Genomic DNA, 20,266 nt, shown 5'->3' on the forward strand with positions numbered 1-20,266 from the left:
GCCATCTGAGATTAAATGAGCAAGTCTTAAGGGGACAGAATAGCTGTAGTTTTCATCCTGCATTTCCTGTCTCTACAAGGCTTGAGATAATAAGCTATAATATCCTCTTTTGTTTTGTTTTGGAAAAAATGGGATAATTGGCCAACGCATAAATATTTCTAGAATATATTAAGCCAATCTGGACACAATAATGGATATCAACTAGAGCAGAATACATATACGGCAAAAATGCCTACAACCTTTGGGCTTTTCACATGGTCCAATTATGTAAGTTATCCCAGTTCTTCTCAACCAGACTCAATCCACCATATCACTGAACATTTTGACACTGAAGAGCTGCAGAGTGGCCAGACAAAGCACAGATAAAGGAAAGATGACTCAAGTGTAATATGAAGAACCTTTTCTTTGAAATGTTTCTTTCTTACCTCCTTGATTTTTCAATGCCTAGATATTTTCAATCTTTTAACTCTCCTCTTTGAAATAAACCACCAATACTAGAAGTGAACTTCTAAATGGTAGGAAATGTTTATGTTGGTCAACAATTTATTTATTTAATAGTGGCACCTTTTCAGACCTGATTCAAACCTCCTCTCTGCCATAACCCTTTCTGAATTGCTCTCAAATAAGACTACAACGTCTTCCTCTGTGCCTCCACAGTGTGTTGAATACACGCACCCACATTTATTAATTTGGCCCTCTGATTCTGCATACTACAGTGTAAATTTCTTGAAGGTGAGAACTGTGTCTTTTTTCTTTCTTTCTAAGGAGGGTGCAGCTTGTGAGTGGCCCATGCGGGAATTGAAGCATCAACCTTGGTATTATCAGCACCACGCTCTAACCAACTGAGATAACCGCCTCCCCCCCCAAGAAGTGTGACTTTTAGATCCTCAATGAGGGGTACACAATAAATGCTTAGCAAGTATGTGCTGAATGCATACATGAATAAATATTGTACACTCATGGTATATGTATGAAACAGAAGTTGATTTAGTTGGTGTGTGTGGAGAGACAGTCAATTTAACAACAGCAGAGAGAGAGTCAATTTAAAAATTGTAAGAAAGTTTCTTGCACAACAGTAAAAATAAAATCACTCCAATAAGGAGTCTTGCCCAAACCTCTTGCTTCAATCTCCCGAATGCATATGTCTACCACCATGGGTCTCTGCGTGTTGTGTGCCTTCACGAGTGTTGTGAGGTCACAACAGTACACCTTCTTGATCCTCTTGAGATCAGGTTGGCAGTCATTGGGAACATGTTTGGAACACTGTTTGTGTACGTTCAATCCACAGTCTGTAAACAAAGAAGCCACATTAGACTGGCCCAGCCCTTGTGTCAAAGCCCAGTGCAAATTATACGTTACCAAAAACAAACATGAAAACACCCAAGGGTTTGCTGTATCTCCCTGGAACTTCCATCCCACTTAGAGGTGGTTCTCTCCACAAGATGAGCATGAACTCAATCTTTACTCATGAAACCCTTACATCACTCCATTTTCTTCATTAAGCTTTCTCTACTGCTGGACCACAAGAATAGGACATCTCATGAGACAGTTTTGATAATTAGGCAGGTTGCTTGTGTGTTTTTTTCTTTGGGGACCAGAAGCTTTGTGTGCGCATGTGGGCTTTTGGGTTTGGATTCCCAGGCTCACAAGGGACACCTAGGACTTTTGCTGGGTTGCTTCCCTGAAGTCCTTGATGCTCCTTTCGTGGGAGACAAGATCCTGTCTGCACAAACCCATGACCACTGGCATCGCCCTCCCCTTTCCTGGAGAGTTGCCCAGAGTTTCCACTCCCTTCCTCCTTGTGGGCAGTTCGGGTAGGCCGTTTTCCTTTCTACTTGCCTTATTTTGACACCTGTGAGTGGAAATAATGTCTAACTGGACACCAGTGGGAGTACCAGAGAGTTCACAATTTAGAACAATGCCGTGTAATGTGATGATTAAAGTAATTATTTATAAAGCTCATATCAAGATTTGAAGCTGAAAAGGTGTTTTTAAGTTCAATGAACACATTGTGTGCATAGTAAAGCCTTGTTAGCAGTTGGTATCCACTGATGGAATTTCCCGAATAATAACAAGGCACAGTCTACATTCTGGAAAACAAAAATTTAATGCTGAAGTTATTCAAAGTTGACATGCTGCCTATTCAAAATGTCTTCTAGTATTAATTGTTTTTGTAGGTATAAAGGATAACAATAATAATAATATGTATTCTATTTTTATATAGAAATATATATTAAATTTATATAAATATATATGTATATATTTATATAAAAATATATATTAAATACACGAGAGTAAATATAATCAGCTACTTTATGGAAAAGAACTAAACCACACCAAGGATTTGAGATGATCTAAAGTTTTGTGAAATCATCAAAAAAGTGATATTTGGAAATCATATGATGATTTTCATGTAATGTTTATTGGCGGAGTTCTGTGTACCCATCTTCCAAAAAAACAAACAAACCAGTTTTAACTCAGCTTTGTCAACATGGGAAATTCAACAAAGCTCAAGTAAACTTCAACAATATTTTGACAGCTCTATTTAGTGAATATAAATTTTGACCAACTGAACTAAACCAAATTCGATGGTTTTCTTGTTTGGATCCTCTTTTCTAAAATGAGGATAATTGTGGCACCTACTCCTAGGGTTATCACGAGGATCAAATAAGTTAATACAAGTAAAATCTGAGGTGTGGTGGACACTATGTGAGAATTCATTAAAAGAAATAGCAAATACGGTGACAGAAAATATAAGGATACCTGCTCAGTTATTCTTAAGGTATTTCATTAGAAATTTTTAAGATATTTTTATAAACTTCATTTAAAACAATTTTGAAAACTTGTGGTAAAATATGCAGGGCATAAAATTCACCATTTTAACCATTTTTAAATGTACAGTTCAGTGGCACTAAGTACCTTTACAATGTGTGCAACTATCGCCACCATCCATCTCCAGAACTTTTTTCAACTTCCAAACTGGAAATTCTGTACCCATGAAACAATAACTCTCCAGACCTTCCTCTCTCTAGCCGCTGGCAACCACAATTCTACTTTCTATTTCTATGCATTTGACTACTTTAGATACCTTGTGTAAGTGGAATCATATAGTATTTGTCCTTTGTGACTGGCTTATGTCACGTAGCATAATGTCCTTACTTCATTCATATTGTGACTGATGACAAGATTTCCTGTAATATCCCATTGTATGTGCCTACCACATTTTGTTTATCCATTCCACTGATGGATGCTTGGGCCTCTCCTCCCTTTTGACTAATGGTAAATAATGTTGCTCTAAATAAGGGTATGCATATATCCGTTTGAGTGCCTGCTTTCAGTTCTTTGAGGTATATACCCAGAAACAGATTTGCTGGATTATACGGTAATTCCATTTTTAATATGCTTCTAAACTTCATTTTAAGATCTAAGCAACAATGTGTTTATGTAGAATTGCATACTACTATTTTATTAAAATGAAGATGTTTTATAACAAATATAAAAATACTCAGGTTTTACAAACGAATACAATTCCATATGCTATAAATAAAGTGTAGTTCATTTAAAAATATTTAAAATATGTAAAACATGGAGATTTGAGAGGCAATGATTGTTTTTTCTAACCTTTAATGGTCAGTTTTAAGTTTTCCTGCTGCTTAGAGGAAATATGAGACTAAATGGCGGCCATTGGAGAATACTAACATTATAGCCTTAGAATATGCTTTATTTAAAAAAGAAACAGAAAAGAACCCTCAAACCCTTTTATCTCAGAGAAAGTGCTGTTCATAGCTAATCCGAATCCCAGAGTTCTGTTCTTATAATATTGACTTTGGACCAATTTCTTGCTGAAATTGGATAATACCAGCAATTAGGGATATTTTTGGTAGGTATAATTGGGGCAGGCTGAATTAATGACCATGGAGTAATTCAGATATTCTACCACTGCCCAGAGGTTGAGCTGTGAGATACTTTGTAACTCCTGGTGAGTATGTCTTTTGTGCTAATCCAGGTATCTGGAACATTTCTGGAAAGACTGTTTCAAACCTATGCTTACTGCTTACTCATTGATCTTGCATGGGCCATGTATGGTTAACCCACATACATGAGCACCTACGTGAACCATCCATTTATCAGCACCGGTGATTGCTGTATCTACACAGAAGCTACGCTAGCCCGTTCCAAACAGGGAAAGGATTTAAGTGTGCCGTGATCCTGGGAACCAAAATGGGCAGGAAGGGGAAATAGATCATTGTAATGCATTGTCATTAGCTTATTTTATAGTAAATGCTTCATCAGAATTATGTTTTTAAATCATACCCTAGCAAGGAAAAAAAATCAGTCATGGTGTTGGTGGAAACCCAATCAGTAAATCACGGGAGGCTGTTCTTGCTTCCAGCCAGAACTACTCGCCAGAAAAAGCATGGCAAGATGAATTAGGAAGCCCAGTTACATATTAATTTGGCAATTCTTTGCTATTTTTGTTACGTATCTTAATCAGATGTGTTGTATGCTGTTCGCAGTGGGTGTGTGCGTCCAGTTCTAGGTGGAAAAACACCTAGGGTTTCAAAGTGCTTTGAAAATATGTGATATCAAATCAAGGTGTGTAATTTCATTGTTATTTGATGGCAAAAAAATACTAAGCATGGGCTCTGTGGGGTCGAATCAATGTTCCGCCACTGATTATGTGGCCAAAGGCAATTAATAATTATCTGTAAGCCTCAGTTTCTTCATCTGTGTAGTGGGGAGAATAATTACCTCTGTTGGTGAGGCTGAATGGCACGATAAATAGGAAGTACTTAGTTCAGTGCCAGGTATGTGGTCAGTGTTCAGTAGTATTATTATTTTTATGCCATGCCTTTTGTAGTAAAGTGGGGACGGGAAAGGAATGTGGCTTTAAAAAAAAAAATCTACGCAATTCCATTGGAATTAATTTCCTTTTAAGGACTACTGCCTATTTTGAGTGGCAGCTGGTGCCAAAAGAAATGTACTAGCTTGGATTTTTTTCCTTTTCTGGCATAAACATGAGATATTCCTTCTCATTCTAGCAAACACCTAGACCAATCTCCCCATTAAGCCCAGAGATGCCTCGAACCTTTATGAAAACTAGACTTTTGAGCTAATCTGAGTCTATTTTCTAGCTCTGGAGAGATGCCCTCCAGCTCAACATGGTGGCACCTTATATAAATGGAAAAGGATAAAGGATGCATTTACCTGAGCATCGGACCCCCTGGGCGATGAGGCCCCACATGAAGTTGGCACAGTATTCGCACCAGTGGGGGCCTCGGAATGTGTGGACCTGCGAAACAAAACAAAGAAGAGTGTCAGAAAATTCAGTCATATGCAGGCAGGTGGTCTCGGACATGCAACAAACACATGAAGTCAAGACCCAAAGTCCTTAGTGGGAGTCAGCATCCCTCACTTGGCCTTTTCTTTCCTGTGAGGCGGAGTTGCAAACAGACAGGGAGAAAACGGAGATGTGCTTTGATCTTTGAAAAATCTTCCACTCATCCACCACGCCCAGGGCCAGAGTCAGAAAGGAATGTGGAGAAACAGTAAGATTAAAGGGCCAGGCCAGTGCTAAAGAATGAGACAGACTCTCATCATCCCAAAGAAGGCACTGTGTGGACAAACCCAGGATAGCCCAAGCCGGTCACCATAACCTGCATTTAGCTCAGCAAGTTCTGGAAGGCAGAACTCAATTACTGTGTCCTTTTGACCAAAGTTGCCCCATCTGTAGACTATCCAGGCAGGTATATATAAGACATAATTGTGGGATAATTAAAAGGTTCCAAGGCTTTGAACCCCTCCCAAAAAAGGCATTAAAAAAGTGAGGGAGCTGGTTGAAAATGAAATGTACCAACGGGCTCTACAGAATTGCCTTCCCCAGAGGCAGGGTCGTATTCAGCCAGTCCTGAGGTGGCCTGTGGATGCATAAACTGAAAGTTGCTTCTGGTTGGCTGAGGTAACAGTCTCATTGGTTGGTGCCCCAGCCAGTTGTTACGTATTTTGAAAATCATCAAGTAAGGATGGTCTTATCTCTATTGCTTAGACACAGGTCCTCTTAGGACAGGATCATTTATTAAGTCATAATTTTAAACAAAACAAAACAAGACAAAAATACATGTTCTTCAGCACTACTGAGTTTCAAGGCACAGAGTGAGTAAATTCCTTGAAAGCAACTGTGGCCATGGTAAGCCAAAAAAACACCACAGGCAGTCTAAGTGGAAGCATACAAATCTGTGTGAAAAGGTTTTGAATTTTTACAAAATTAAAATATTATAAGACAGTATATAAAAAGTTCAAAGTTTTAAACCTCTGTTAACAAATAAAAGAAATGCAGACAATACTATTTTTTTTAACAAAAATTAAAAATTTTTTGTTGGGAGGCCTGTGTACTACTTTTATTTAACAAAAAAAAATCAGAATGACAGCTATGCTCACAATTTAGGGAGCTACCCATCAGAGCTCTACTTAAAGAAAAATATCACTTTGAGATCTTTATTTACTCATACATGCTAGTGATTGGGTGTTTATAAAGTGACAAACAAAACAGACCCTGATTCCCTCTTCATGGAACTCACAATTTGTAAAGGCAGGGAAAAATAAGCAAGTTAATAAATGTAAAATAGCATCTTATCAACATGGTTTCCATGTAATAAATCGAAATTATAATGGTCTTTCAGCTGATCACATGCAGACTGCTCATTATACTATTTCTGCTTTGAAAAACGATGAAAAAAAAATCTCAGAATTGTTTTTATTAAAATGGAGAATCGTGCTGTAGGGAAACGACGCGGAGACATGACAAAGCTCTCCTTGGAGGAATGCAGAGAATCCATCCCAGGGAGCATTTCCATTCTCACAGAGCCAAAGTGTCATGAATCACTTAGAGGTCCCCTCAGATTGAACATGGTATTTAAAAAATTCCTCAGTAAAGTGTCCTGTTGAAAGTTGAACATTTCCTAAATTGAAAAACATCGAAGGTTTCTTAGTATTTTACTAGAGATGCTCTAAAGAGACCACTGGTTAACTATGGCAACAACGCCTATTGTTAATATACCATTGAAATTGCACATCAATTAAATAATATATAAAATGGTCCCCAAAAAAGAGTTGTGAAAAGGGCTATAAGAGAGAAACATGAGGCTGCTACTGGAGAGACTTACGAGAGTCCTCACTGCTATCTAGGATGGTCGGGAAGGCCTCTCTGGGAAGGTGACCTCAAGTTGCCTGAAGGAAAAGAAGGAGCCAGTCCTGTGGGGGGAGAGGAAGGAAGCGTGAAAGGCAGAGGAAATCCATGGAGGCCCTGAAGGAGCAAAAGAGCTTGGTGTGACTGAGGAACTAGAAGGCCAGGGTGGCCAGAACACCAGCATGTGGGGAGAGGAATTGGGATGAGGCTAAAGGTAGGAAACGGTTTGGAAGGATTTATTAATAAGTGTGGGTTTGGTTTTAATCTAGTTCCAGAAGGAAGTTCTTGCAGGACTTCAAGTAGGAAGATGAGTTTTGCACAATGATAGTCTGACCTCTGTGTTGAACTAGATGGGAGAGTGTTAATAGTGAAAGAGATTCAGAGGGCTCTGTGGTACTTTCTAGTTAAGAAATGACAGAGGCCAAGATCAGGATGCTGGAGGTAGAGGTTGGAAGTGGATAAATTTAAGATATATTTTGAAGACAGAATTTACAGGACTTGATCACAGAATAAATGTGGGTCTTTCAAGAAGAGAGGACTCAAGGATGACTCATAGATTCCAGCTTTAGAAACAAGGTGGATGGTGCTATCATTTGCTGAAATAGGAAAGACACTCTTTAGGGGAGAAGAAAATTCAAGAACTCAGCTTTACACAGTTTAAAGTTAAACGCCACTAATATTCCAAGTGTGAGGGCCAAGCAGGAATTCACACATAATTCAATAGCTCAGACGAAGAGTGAAGGCAGGAGGTATACATTTGGCCATCTTTAAAGTTGTGTGAATAGATAAAAACTATTAGGAATACACCGAGGAAAGGGAAGAAAACAGCCCAATCCCAAGCCGACGGTGATCCAAGATTTGGAGAGAACTAAGAGAATAAAATGTCTCAGAAGCCAAGAGGTGAAGAGTTTTAGGGAAGGAGTGGTCTGCCATGTTGAATGCTGGAAAGACGTCCAGTCGAATGAGGACTGAACATTGGTTCAGACATATGGAATTTATCAGCAATCTTGGCAAGAGTGGTCACTTTGGATTAGTGAATGCAGAAGTCATAATCAAGTGAATGGAGGAATAAATGGGAGCTATGGAAGTGGAGAAATGTGTAGATAAATTCATCAAGAAGCTTGGCTATGATGTCCAGCACGGCAATGAGATATTGCCTCCGGGGACATAAGGGGTCAAGGAAGGACTTTAAAAAAAAATAACAGATGGGAAACATTAGGGCATGTTGACTTGTGGATAGGATTATCACAATAGGTAGAAGAGCCTGGAGATGCAGAAGAGAGAGCAGTAATGGAGTGGTGATCTTGAAAAGCTGAGAGATAATAGGGCTTAGGGCATATATGAAAGCATTGTTCAAAAAGAAACAGTTGAGATCTTTCCAGAATTAGTAAAAGACACAAAGTCTTCAGATAAAGAAAAGCTAAATGAATCTTAAGCATGATAAATATAAAATAATCTATATCTATTAAGGTTATAATGAAACTGCAGAATACCAAAAGACAAGCAAAACCCCTCAAAACAGGTTACCTGCAAAAGGACACCATTTAGGATGAAAATAGAATTCTTTTCAACAAAAAGAGACTAGTAGATATGGAATTATTTCATCGAATTGCTCAGAGAAAATTAGTGCCAACCTAACTTCTATACCTAGCTAATTAGCATTCAAGAGCAAGGATGAAATAAAGATATTTTTAGACAAACTCTAACAGTTTCTACTCACAGATCCTCAAAAAAAAAATACTAGAAAATAATATACTTCTGGAGAAAGCATATTGAACTTAGTGGGAAAGAACAGGATTTAGAAGCCATGGTAAACAAAAAACCTGTAAACATGGGTCATTCTAATCAAGCTCTGTCTGTTTAAAACAACAATAAGATGACTAATTCCAGGGGACTTAAAGGCAGTAAAAAAAATGACATGGAAAATTGGAGGGGCTTAAAAGAATTAAATTCTAAGGTCTTTATAATTTGGGACATGTAAGTAGAGTTACTAATTAGCTGAGAAGGATTTTGAAGTCAAATATGCATGTACTAAAACTTTTGAGTACACACAAAAAGAGTGGGCTGGAATCATACATTTTAAAAAATACATAAGGGAAATGAAATAAAGATCTGATTAATCCAATAAAAAGCAAGAAAGGAGAAAAGCAAAGCAATGAAAAAAGCATAGTAAATAGAGAAAGAAAGGAGAAAAATCCTCATACATGTCTAATCACGATAAATATAAATGGCTCTAACAATAAAAGACAGAAAATTTCAGACATTTAAAAAACCTTTGTAAGACATACACTCAAAACATAATGAAATAGAAATGTTAAAAGGGCTAGAAAAAGACATACCCAGCAAATTCTAGCCAACAGAAACCCAAAATAAATATACTGATATAAAATATATATTTTCACTGCTAGTGATAAAGATGGTCGTTATATAATAGAGATTTAATTTTACTATAAAGATATAATAATCCTGAGCTTTTATGGACATGACAACACGGTCTTAAAAAATATAAAGCAAAAGTGGAAAGAATTACAAGGAGAAACTGACAAATCCATAATCATGCTTTTAAGATCTAGTCACAGAAATTAACCGATCTAATAGGTAAAGTTAATGTCCTGAATATAAAAGAGACCTCAACCTAACGATTCCAAGAACACACACTTTAAAGAAATAACTTGTGGAACATTTACACAAGCCATAAACCAAGCCTCAACATATACAAAAGAACTGATATTATATAGACCATATATTCCAACACAGAGATATTAATATAAATTGCAAAACATTTAGAATTGAAAGAACAAAGAAAATTCTTGTGGAGTATAAAAGCTTTAAATGCATAGATTAGAAAATACAGGTTGAAAATTAATAAGCTAAGCATACAATTTAGAAAGCTAGAAAAATAACAGTAAAACAAACAAAAATATTGCAGAGTGTAATAAAATAGAAAGAAAAGATAAAATAGAAAGGATCAAAAAACTAAAAGGTGATTTCAAATAAGATTTATAAAATAGGCAAACCTTGAGCAAGACTAATCAAGAGAAAAAGCACAAATGGTGACAGAGAGGACATAAACGCAGATGCAATAAAGATATAAAACAAAAACCTTGAGAATACTAATTTTATACCTATAAAATTAAAGGTTACATGAAATGGATACTTTTCTTAAAGGATATAAATTATCAAAAATGACTCAAAAATATAGAAAAACTAAATTCAATTATATCTATTAAATAATTGAATCTGCAGCAAAACATCTACCCTCAAATAGTCAGTGATCCCAAATGATTTTATTAAGTTTTAATAAAATCTGTAAGAAACAAATTTGTAAGAAACAAATTATATCTAGCCAGACTGCTCCAGAGCGGAGGTGGGGGGTGGGAATGGGGAGAAGAAAAACTCCACAATTTGCTTTATGAAGCTAATATAATCTTGACTCAAAAACCATACAAGAATAGTACATGAAAGTAAAATTATAGGTCAATTTCAATTATGAACATAAGTGCAAAAATCCTTAAAAAAAAAAAAAAAAAGGATCCTACTGAACGTAGCATTCTATTTAAAAAATGTCCTGATCAAGGAGGGTTTCTTTCAGGGATTTAAAGTAGGAAACATATTTCTAGAATTCACCACAGTAACAAAATGAGAGAAAACACACAATCATTTCAAAAATTAGAATATAAACAATCAATAAAATTCAACATTCATTTATAATAGTAGCACTTAACATACTAGGAGTAGGGGGAACGATCCTAAAAATAGTTGATTAAGGGTATCTATGTTACACACATAATAAACATCATATTTAAAGATGAAACATTAGAATAATTTCCTTTAAAGTCAGCAAAAAGATAAGGCTACCTGCTACAAATGCTTCTCATGAGCTTTATTCCTCAGAGTTTAGCCAGCATAATAAAACAAGACCAAGAAATACAATATATGATGGAGAATAACCAAGGTCATCAAGTTTGCTTAATAAAAGAGCAAAATGAAATCAGTAGCATTGCTATACATAAGTAATAACTCATTTTATTAAGTAATAAAGATGAAAGACTCCACAAGGGGAGCAAAAATCTAAAACAATTAGAAAATAATTAAATAAAAGACATTAAGGACATAAATAAGGAGATATTCTATATTCATGTATGGCATACCCAGTATTATAAATATGTGTTATCCTCCTAATGAATCTATAAATCCAATGCAAATTTAATAAAAATCTCCATGGTGCCTTTCACAGAACTTGACAAGATGATTGTAAAATCTATATTGAAGAATAGAGCTGAAAAGAATAGCCACGACAATTCTGAATAAGTAGAAGAAATGTAGGAAAACACATCCAACCATATATCAAGACTTCTATAGTAACGAAAATGTGAAAGACCACGCAGGACAAACAGACCAGTGTATCAGAGTGGAAAGGTCAGAAACCAAGTCACACATATATGGAGGCTTGCTATAGCTCAGAAATGGCATTACACATTAGTGGGGGAAGGATGTCAGAGAGATGAATTATTTCATATTTCACCCACCTATCCACTCACTCATTCATCATTCACTCATTTATTCAACCCTTACATGCTGATTGCCTAGTTTGAACCTGGTATTGTACTAGTCCTTATTTAAGGACTTATTTGTATATTTATACAAGGTCAAATAGATCAGAGGAGCACAGACCTCCCTGCACTCAAGGATCTCATCTACAAGAATAAATAGGCAACGTAAATAATTATCCTATGGCAGCATTGTGGCGAGAATAAGAAATTCTTCCTGAGTAGTCTGGGGGAAAGTGATATTTGAACTGGGTTTTGAAGGATGAATAGGAGTTCACACTGAGAAAAACTGAGCTGGTGGGGAAATGATGGTGTTCACTGGGGAGGCAGAGTACTTGGGAAGAACATTCCAAGAAGGGGAAAGAGCACAGCCAAAATCCAATGAAGGTGGGCTTGGTTTTTTAATGCCATTCTTTTTTAGTAGGTTATGCAAAAAAAGAAGTGACTAAATTCTGCTCTGGAACATCTCTAGTGGATGAAGAAATCACATGGAAAATATCTCCACACCTTGGGGTAAATATGAAAATTCAGTATTTAGAAATTAGGAGAGGAGCTACAATGTTTACTACACATTGACCAAATAGAATCTGGTCTATCGAATGCTCTGGAAATGCAGGATAAGCTACTCATGGATTTTCTAAAATTTCACTTTTTGCCAATATTTAAAAAAAATAAACATATCAAAATTGCGTTTAATGCGTATTAGCCCCACCCATCCTTACCCACATCCTTTCTCATCAGTGCACCCCACTGCCTTTAATCTTATTTCTCCAGCCAAACACTTGCAGGCAGACATATCTGAATAGCAAATAGCTCTGAGTGTCCCCACAAATACACATTCTCACAGAAATCCAACAAAATGGTGACAGAGGGGAGCATAAAGTTAGTTAAACATTATTTTAGGACTGCTGCCTAATTTCCTCCATGTGATGGGCCACTGTTTATTTTCATGGATGACATATTGCTCAATTTTCTTTTGGGTCCACAAGAACAAACTCTAGACAGTAGGCTACCTGTAAATGCGAGGGTACTCGCTCTGAGCCCGTTTTATTTCGGGTTGAGTTATTAGGTCAGCTCCCCCAGTGAAATGCCCCCATATATCTGGAAAAGTCACTCATCAGCTTTTTCCATTCTCTGAAGTGTATTGATTTTCAAGACTATCTTTTCCGAAAAAAGAATATTTTACAAACGTTAGGGCAGTAACAAAAATACCCCAGACAGGAAGAAACTACCCCAGACAGGAAGAATGTCTGTCCAAGACCATTATACTAAGCACGGTCTGCCTGGAATTCAAAAACCACACCAAACAGAAAAAGATGATATTGCAGAAGATAAAGGTATGTTTGACAAATCGCCCAGGAATGGCCATTTCATAAAAACAAGAGCAAGAAGAATTGTTAAGAGAAAGCTCCGGCGTTTAGCGAGTATCCCCTGACTTGAGTCTTTTTCTAAAGGAGCCGGATGTTATTTGTCTCACATTTGCTGAATCTGGAAGGCAGTATTCCCTGGTGGTTTCATAACAAGTATGTTTTCATGGGTCAATGGGGACACTGCCCTGGTGTCTAATCAGCTCAACCAGGTTCCAGATTGTAAGAAGCAGAAATTGCTATTTATGATATGCTACAGTTGAGAAATTGTGCTTTTTCTTATCAGTATACATCAGGGATTTTCAGACTTGGCCCTATGAACATGGGTAAATCTCCGCGCATTGGAGGATGTTTAGCAGCCTTCCTGGCCTCTCTCCCTCAATGCGGGTAGCACTCCTCAGCTGGAACCGTCACCAATGTCTGTAGACATGGCCAAAGGTGCCCCTGCGGACACAGTGACCCTGGTAGAGAATCACCGCTCTAGACTAAAACCAAATCACTTCAGTTTATCATGTTTATTGTTTGTTACAAACGAGAAATATATTCTTTTACTTTGATTTGAAAAGGACTCCTTGTGTTGAAGGCAATTTTTTTCTTAGCTGCTCTGTGTACATAGAGGAGGAGCAGGAGGTGGCTAAGATCACGTCCTGGGTCTGGCACAAGACACTGGATTTGGGGAGTCACCTAGTACCAGCTTTCTTCCAGAGGCACCTGAGGAGCTGGAGGACAGGCAGCTTGTCTGTGGTCAGTAGCCCTTGGTGTCCTGATGTCAGTCCAGGGTTTTTCCTATAATCTATTGCATTTTGCAGAATCATGTGACATTGAACTCCTGTGAGAAATTAGGTTAAACCTGGGACTCTTCCTCCTTGCAAGATCAGATGAAATACTGACCTTGAAGTGAACCTTTTAAGCTGAGACAAATAGCACAGTGGAATCACTCAGTCTGTGTCACATGACTCTGGGTTTTCCTGAGCAGAAGCTGCAGGGGGCTGGTGTCTGCCTCAACTGCGGTACCGCTGACCACCCACCAACTCTGTCTATTCAGCAGCTGCTCTAGTGCATTTAAAATATGGTTTAATTTCGAAGACACTGAGTGCCACGTAGCTTTTTGGGAATCTCCCCATTGCATGAGGCGACATCTTCTTGGAGTAGCTAACTTCCTCTCAGGTATATGAGGGCATCAGCACCAAAACTTTTTTGATACTTCCCTGCTCAAAACCCTCTAGGGGCCCCCTGTTGTCTGTTGCAAGTTTTCTCAACCTTGGCCCTATTGTCCTTGGGACCAGAAAACTCTTTTAGGTGGTGACTCGTCCTTGTTGTGGGAGGATATTTAGCAGCATCTCTGGTCTCTGCGAGATGCCATTAGCAAACTCAGCCGTGAGAGTCAGGAATGTCTCCAGACGTGGCCAAATGTCCCCCGGGGTGCTAAACACTGTGGTTGAAAGCCACCAGTAGAGGAAGAGTTCATATTCTTATGTCAGTACGTGCACCTGGCAGTGCCTGGCACATAATCGGCCCTCAGCCCATATTTGCTGAATAAAAAATAAATGTCTAAACAGTTTCTTCTTATTAGAACTTTCAAAAATACCCAACTAATATGAACAGTGATCACTGGTGCTTTTTTTTTCCCTCCTCACAAAACACAAAAGGAGTATTTCTCTGGACTTAACAGGCCAGAATCAGCCATTTTGTCATTTAGAATAGTCCCTTTGAATGATATGTCTTTGGGAATAAAACAAACCTACTATAAAATTAATAACAGCTAAGCACTTAATATGGGTCAGACTTCTTAATAGATGGTGTACATTTGTGGGACAGCTTGGCCAAGCCACTCCCTGGTGTGTGGCGGAAACAAGGAGTCCCTGCTGGGTTTGCTGTCAAAGGCTCTTCCCTTTCCACCAGGCTTTGCTTATTTGTAAAGGATTTACAATGACAGTGCGCCAATATTTACATACAAACAAGCCAAGGAGGTCTAAGAGAAGCTTTACATCAGAGCCTGGCAGGCAGAGAAGGCACTCGCCTATGTGAGAACCCTTGCCCCAAAATTGCTTCCTTACTCGTGAGAAAACGCGGCAATGAGTGACATTCCACCGGATAAAGACATTGTGCTCTTGGTCTCAGGAGGACCCATTTAAAACATAGCCACCAAGTTAACTTAACTGTCATTTTCAGAACAAGCCCTTTTCAAATTGAGCAGAGACTGCTTGTGGAGCAATAGTAAATCGTGGCGAATCACAGAAGAGAGGGCTTTCCAGCACGCCAGGTCAGTTTGTCAGGAAACAGGTGATACTTTAAATTAATGGTAATATGTAGGCTATCAGCAGAATGCAAAGCCTGGAAGAATGGGGTGGAGAAGGAGAAGCTAAGCTCTAGAACCTAGGGCGGCCAGGTCTTAGCAGGGTGGTCCGATGGGTAACTCGGCAGACAGGACCATGGGGTGGGGGCAAGAGAAACCATCCCCCGGTCGAGGGTGGAGAGTTGGCCAGAGACAAACCTCATTTACTTCCCAGTTTTGCTGAGGGCTAGTCCTGGCTCCCAAATGGCACAGCAGCGATGGGTACACTTCACAACACACAGAAGCAAAAGAAGAGAGGCTTTCTTATACCCAGACAGACGGTAAGACTGACTTGTGCTGCGGAATGCCTAGGCTTGCAGATATTAATATTAATCATAATATCTAGGCTCAGAGTAGCTTCATGATTCACTTCAAACAGAATCCAGTGGTAAGAGTTGGACTTTGATGTGAGACTTGAAGGGGAATTCTTCAGAACAAGAAGGAGAGGATTATAGCTGACGACTGCAGGCTGTCTATCCAGGATTTCTTTCTTTCACACATAACCTGGGCATTGCTCACTCCCAGGTATCCTGTAGCCCCATCTGCAGGTTTCTAGGGGGGAGCTCCATGGCTGGAGTTACCTGAGCACGACAGACACCTGGTCCAAGTCAGGCTATTCCGAGTCTCTCTGTGCAAATTTGGAACTGGATTTTGTGGCTGGTCTTGTGACATATAATCCAGGGAGTTCTCATCAGCCACAGTGTCTGCAGACCATATGGACTGATATTTTTGTGCAGGGAGAGAATGATCAGGCTGATACTCAGAGAGCAGAGAGCAAAGAAGTGGTGGGGAGGGAGGGAGAGAATAAAAGATGGAGTGGGGAAGGGAGAGAGAAGATGGAAGACAGAAAAGGAGGGACGGAGGGGGAAGACGAGGAGGAAGTGGGTCCAAGCGCTCTCCCAGTTCCTGTTTCCACCCCTGCCTGAGTTCTAACAGTCCCTGGGGGCTCTATGAGACCCTCCTGTATTATAGCCTCTCATTTAGCTGAAGACAGTTTCTGGGGGTTCTATTACTTGAAAATAAGAAGTTTCTAACAATTCTAACGGTGGAATCAGGCTACAGTAGGGGGTAGATAAGAAATGACTCTTCTTAGCACTTTGGGAGCAGGAACCATCTTTTTTTCATAAAGCCCCGTATTTGCAAGCCTGTTTATTCTAGTCCCACTTTGAGGCTCTCATTTTATATTCAAAGCAATGAAGTTTGACTTTCCTTTGAGTTGTTCCAGATTTGTTTCTGCCCAAACAGCCTTTTCTGATTATAAAACAAAAGAAACAAAATAGAACCCACAACCATTTCTGAAGTTGATTTCTGTCTGTGCGAATGCAAGACAGGCAAACGACTGGGGACAAAGGGCTAACAATTTTTATGAGGTCAAGAAGGATGGGGAAAAGAGAGCAATTTGCCTATATGAAGCAAGTGGCTCATTCCAAAGACGTGACCACGAGACTGATAAGAGTGCAAACCAATGATAGGCACAGAAACCGTAAGTGAGCCACAAACCCACAGTGGGCGGTAGTGGTGCTGCCATCCCCTAGACAGGTGTCCTAGCAGGGGCCCCAGGACACCCTCTCAGCCTCCGAAATGTGTAGTCCTGCCCCCTAGGGTCTTATGTGCTAGAAGGAGCATGATACCTGAGCACACAGGGACACGTGGTGTACTATGTTGACAGGATACTTCTGTGGCAGCCTCGGTCTATGAAGAGTGAGGGACATAAACAGGTAAGCTGGGCAACCATTTAACTTTTGTCCAGGCAGGCCGCTTTTGAGAGTCACCACAAAAGAAGCTGAGAGAAGAGGAGGAACGCGGGACAAGTGTGTACCCCCGACCCCAGCCCAGCTTCCCCATGTGTAAGACACTGGGCAGCTCTGCAGTGCCAGACCCTTTGGCCAAATGGGGAGTGAGAGCTGGCCCCACACACTCTGATACAGTCTCCATCTCTTGGGTGAGGTTTGTTGACCCTGGCAAGGGCCCATTACCTGGAAGGACTGAAGCATAACTAACAGTGCAACAAGCCATGGATGAGGCTACCTGAGGGGTGGGGACAGTGCCATCAGAGGTAGGTATGGCCCTGAGGCCATGAGATATCCGCTACACATGCTTTCGACCAATATTTACTGACAGCCTGCTCTGGGCCAGGACCTGTTCTTGACACAGGATTCTGCAGGAAGTAAAAAGAGACAAAAATCCCTGCCCCATGCCTTCGTAGGGTCGGGACGGGGAGAGTGTTTCCATCTGGTAAGGGAAGGGCAAACACACAGGTAAATATCTACTGGTGAGCAGTGCTGTGGAGAAAAGGAAAGCTGGCAGGGTCTGGGAAAGGGTTGGACGCTGGATGGGGGGCATGGGGAACATGGAGTAAGGTGGGGCTAGAGTGGTTTGCCCTCCAACATGTAGAACTTTCTGGATCTCTGCTCTCCATCCATACTCCACACAGGGAGTATAGATGCCTGGGTACATGGAGAGAATCTGGTAGAAGGAGCCAGTGATGTACACACACACAGACTGTGGAGTTTGAGTGGAAACAATGCCCAAGGCCACCCTTCGGCCATGATCTGGCCTCTCCCGGTTGATTATGTAGATGTGAAATGAGCATCTCTGTCTCAGGTGCTCTCTTCCCTGCACCCTGCTCTCTCCTGGCTGATTTCTGACTCTAGGTTTCCACTCCTGTCATTTGCACTGTCCAGAATGCTTTTTCATCTTTCTATTATATCTGGTTGAGAGAGAAAGAAAGCCATGACAGAAAAAAGAAAGATGGGCGTGAAGAAGTGAGGGTGGAAAGTAAGAAATACATAGACAGAGAAAGATAAATATAAACACTCGAGGGAAATGAGAGACACAAAGGGTGAAAAATAAATAATAGAAGCTAACCCTACTGGGTGCCAGAGGCCATAGGCGATTTACAGGTATTCTTTAAACTCTACAACACTCCCATTTTACAGATGAGGAAATTGAGGCTGGGAGAACTAAATTCTTCGCCAAAGATCAAGTCGTGGCCAGGAGTACCAAGCTGGCCACAGCTCCCCCATCACTGTGCTAAGTGGGGAAGGAAGGATAGTCATCCAGATTGTCGGCGCTCTGGGGTTGACTGGCCTGAAGGTTTTCGAGCTCAGCCACAAGGTGTTATCAGGGTAGACCCTCTAAAAGAGAGCTATTGCATTTATAGGAGAGTGCCTTATTCCATTAAGTCAACTAGATAAGCAGAGATGCAGATGAAATAAGAGTTAAATAAGGAAGTGATTTTTTTTCTGTTCATCAAACAGCTTCCATTTTAGAGAGGAGACCTGTTAATCTCATCATTCCTTCAACAAATACCTTTCAGTGTCTAGGATATGCAGGTAACCCCAGAGAATTATGGATTTAAATTGGCCACAATTGTTTCTGCATACAGTGTGGAAAAGTACATAATGATTGCATGAAATGAGGCGCATAAATGATTGCATTAATTTGCTTCCGAAAGATTTTGTTCCCAGAGCTGAATTTTGGCTTTTCCAAGACACACTTTCCAAGGTAAGGACAGTAGATAACGCACTCAAGAGCAGTGACTAGGGTCCTTCTGAGAGAATGGAGCAGGAGTTCCCTGTGGTGTTGGGGGTTTCTAGTCATTCCTCTTGATGAAGTACCTGCAAGAAACCCAGGAGAGGGCTTTTTACCTGGGGGAACAGTCCTGACTGGGGCAAAAAAAAATCTTATTGTGGGGTGTCATTAAGATCAACTGGCAGATTGAGTCTCTGGCAGGAAGCCTCTCGGCTGATTTATCAGCATGAAAATGGGATTATTTTTTCCTTTTACTGCACGCTTACCCTATGCTATACACAGAACACCCTCAAATAATAACCAGAATTACAAATGAAGACAATTTCAGGACAAAGCCTACTGGAAGTCAACATAAATAAAGCTTTGTGTTTTATGTCTTAATTTTACACGAATTCCAAGCAGATGGCAGGGCACTGTGATAAGAGTTTTCTTTCTTTAGTATAGTTCAGTGTCGTGTTACTAGAAACCCACTGCTCTATTTATAGCAGGGGCCTGGTTTGCGAAGGGTCTTCCAAAGATAGTAGGTTAGGGGTGAGGAGAGGGCTGAATGAGGGTGGGAGAGGCAAGGAATGAGAGAGGGAGCCACCCTTCCCACCCCAGCCAGTCATTCGTAAAGCCACAATCAACTGACACAGCCACGCAAGTCTCTGCTATGTCTCAAAGGTGTCTATTTAAAACGCAGGAGAGAAATGCTGCTGTCTGGTTGGTGTGGCCTCTCTAACAACTTGTCTGTTCTCTGCTTTTGCTTCTCTACAGCTATAAGTTAGAAGCGATCACACCAAATAGATATTGACTTTTTAAGCAAACATTTAAAAAGCTGTGGGTGTTTTTCAGTGGTAAATAATGAAGGTCGTGTTAGCAACAGTACTGTTTAAGAAAATAAGATTCAGGTATCTTTTTTTTTTAAAGGTCTTCATTTCCCATTCAGAGCTAAGAAAACTGAAACGAGTCTAGAAAGTATCCACCAACTAAATCTGCACGTGTGTTTTTCACACACGCTCAGGCACAGTGTATATAGAAGGAAGCTGACCCATGCAAACACGTATCACAGTAAGGCACCGTCCCAGTTGTACCTTACAACCAGAAGAATTGGAATTAAGAGGAAGGAAAATAATTTGCAAATCCAAGAAGATCCATCCTCCCATCCATGGTTGTGTATCCAAGGGTGCAAAGGATCAGGATTTCTGCCCAAAGTTAGAAAAAACACTTTCTCAAGGCAAACCCATAATTAATGAGGGTAAATGTAGACAACAAGAAAGAGAAAAGTATAAAGGCTTTTTATGCCCCAAATTAG

At 39.9% G+C, this 20,266-nt stretch overlaps 1 protein-coding gene across 2 annotated transcripts in view; it reads right to left on the minus strand.

Moving 5' to 3' along the window:
* Positions 1 to 20,266, minus strand: part of CHN2 (chimerin 2) — a 265,760-nt gene that overhangs the window by 11,147 nt on the left and 234,347 nt on the right. For both annotated transcript variants that reach the window (XM_081079749.1, XM_081079748.1), the window contains 2 exons: positions 5,209 to 5,293; positions 1,116 to 1,289 (listed from right to left, as the gene is read on the minus strand). In XM_081079749.1, the coding sequence (XP_080935875.1) occupies positions 1,116 to 1,289; positions 5,209 to 5,293 (259 nt within the window). The remainder of the gene's footprint in view (positions 1 to 1,115; positions 1,290 to 5,208; positions 5,294 to 20,266) is intronic.

The sequence above is a fragment of the Rhinolophus hipposideros genome (assembly GCF_964194185.1).
Source record: "Rhinolophus hipposideros genome assembly, chromosome: 18".
NCBI classification, from domain to species: domain Eukaryota; kingdom Metazoa; phylum Chordata; class Mammalia; order Chiroptera; family Rhinolophidae; genus Rhinolophus; species Rhinolophus hipposideros.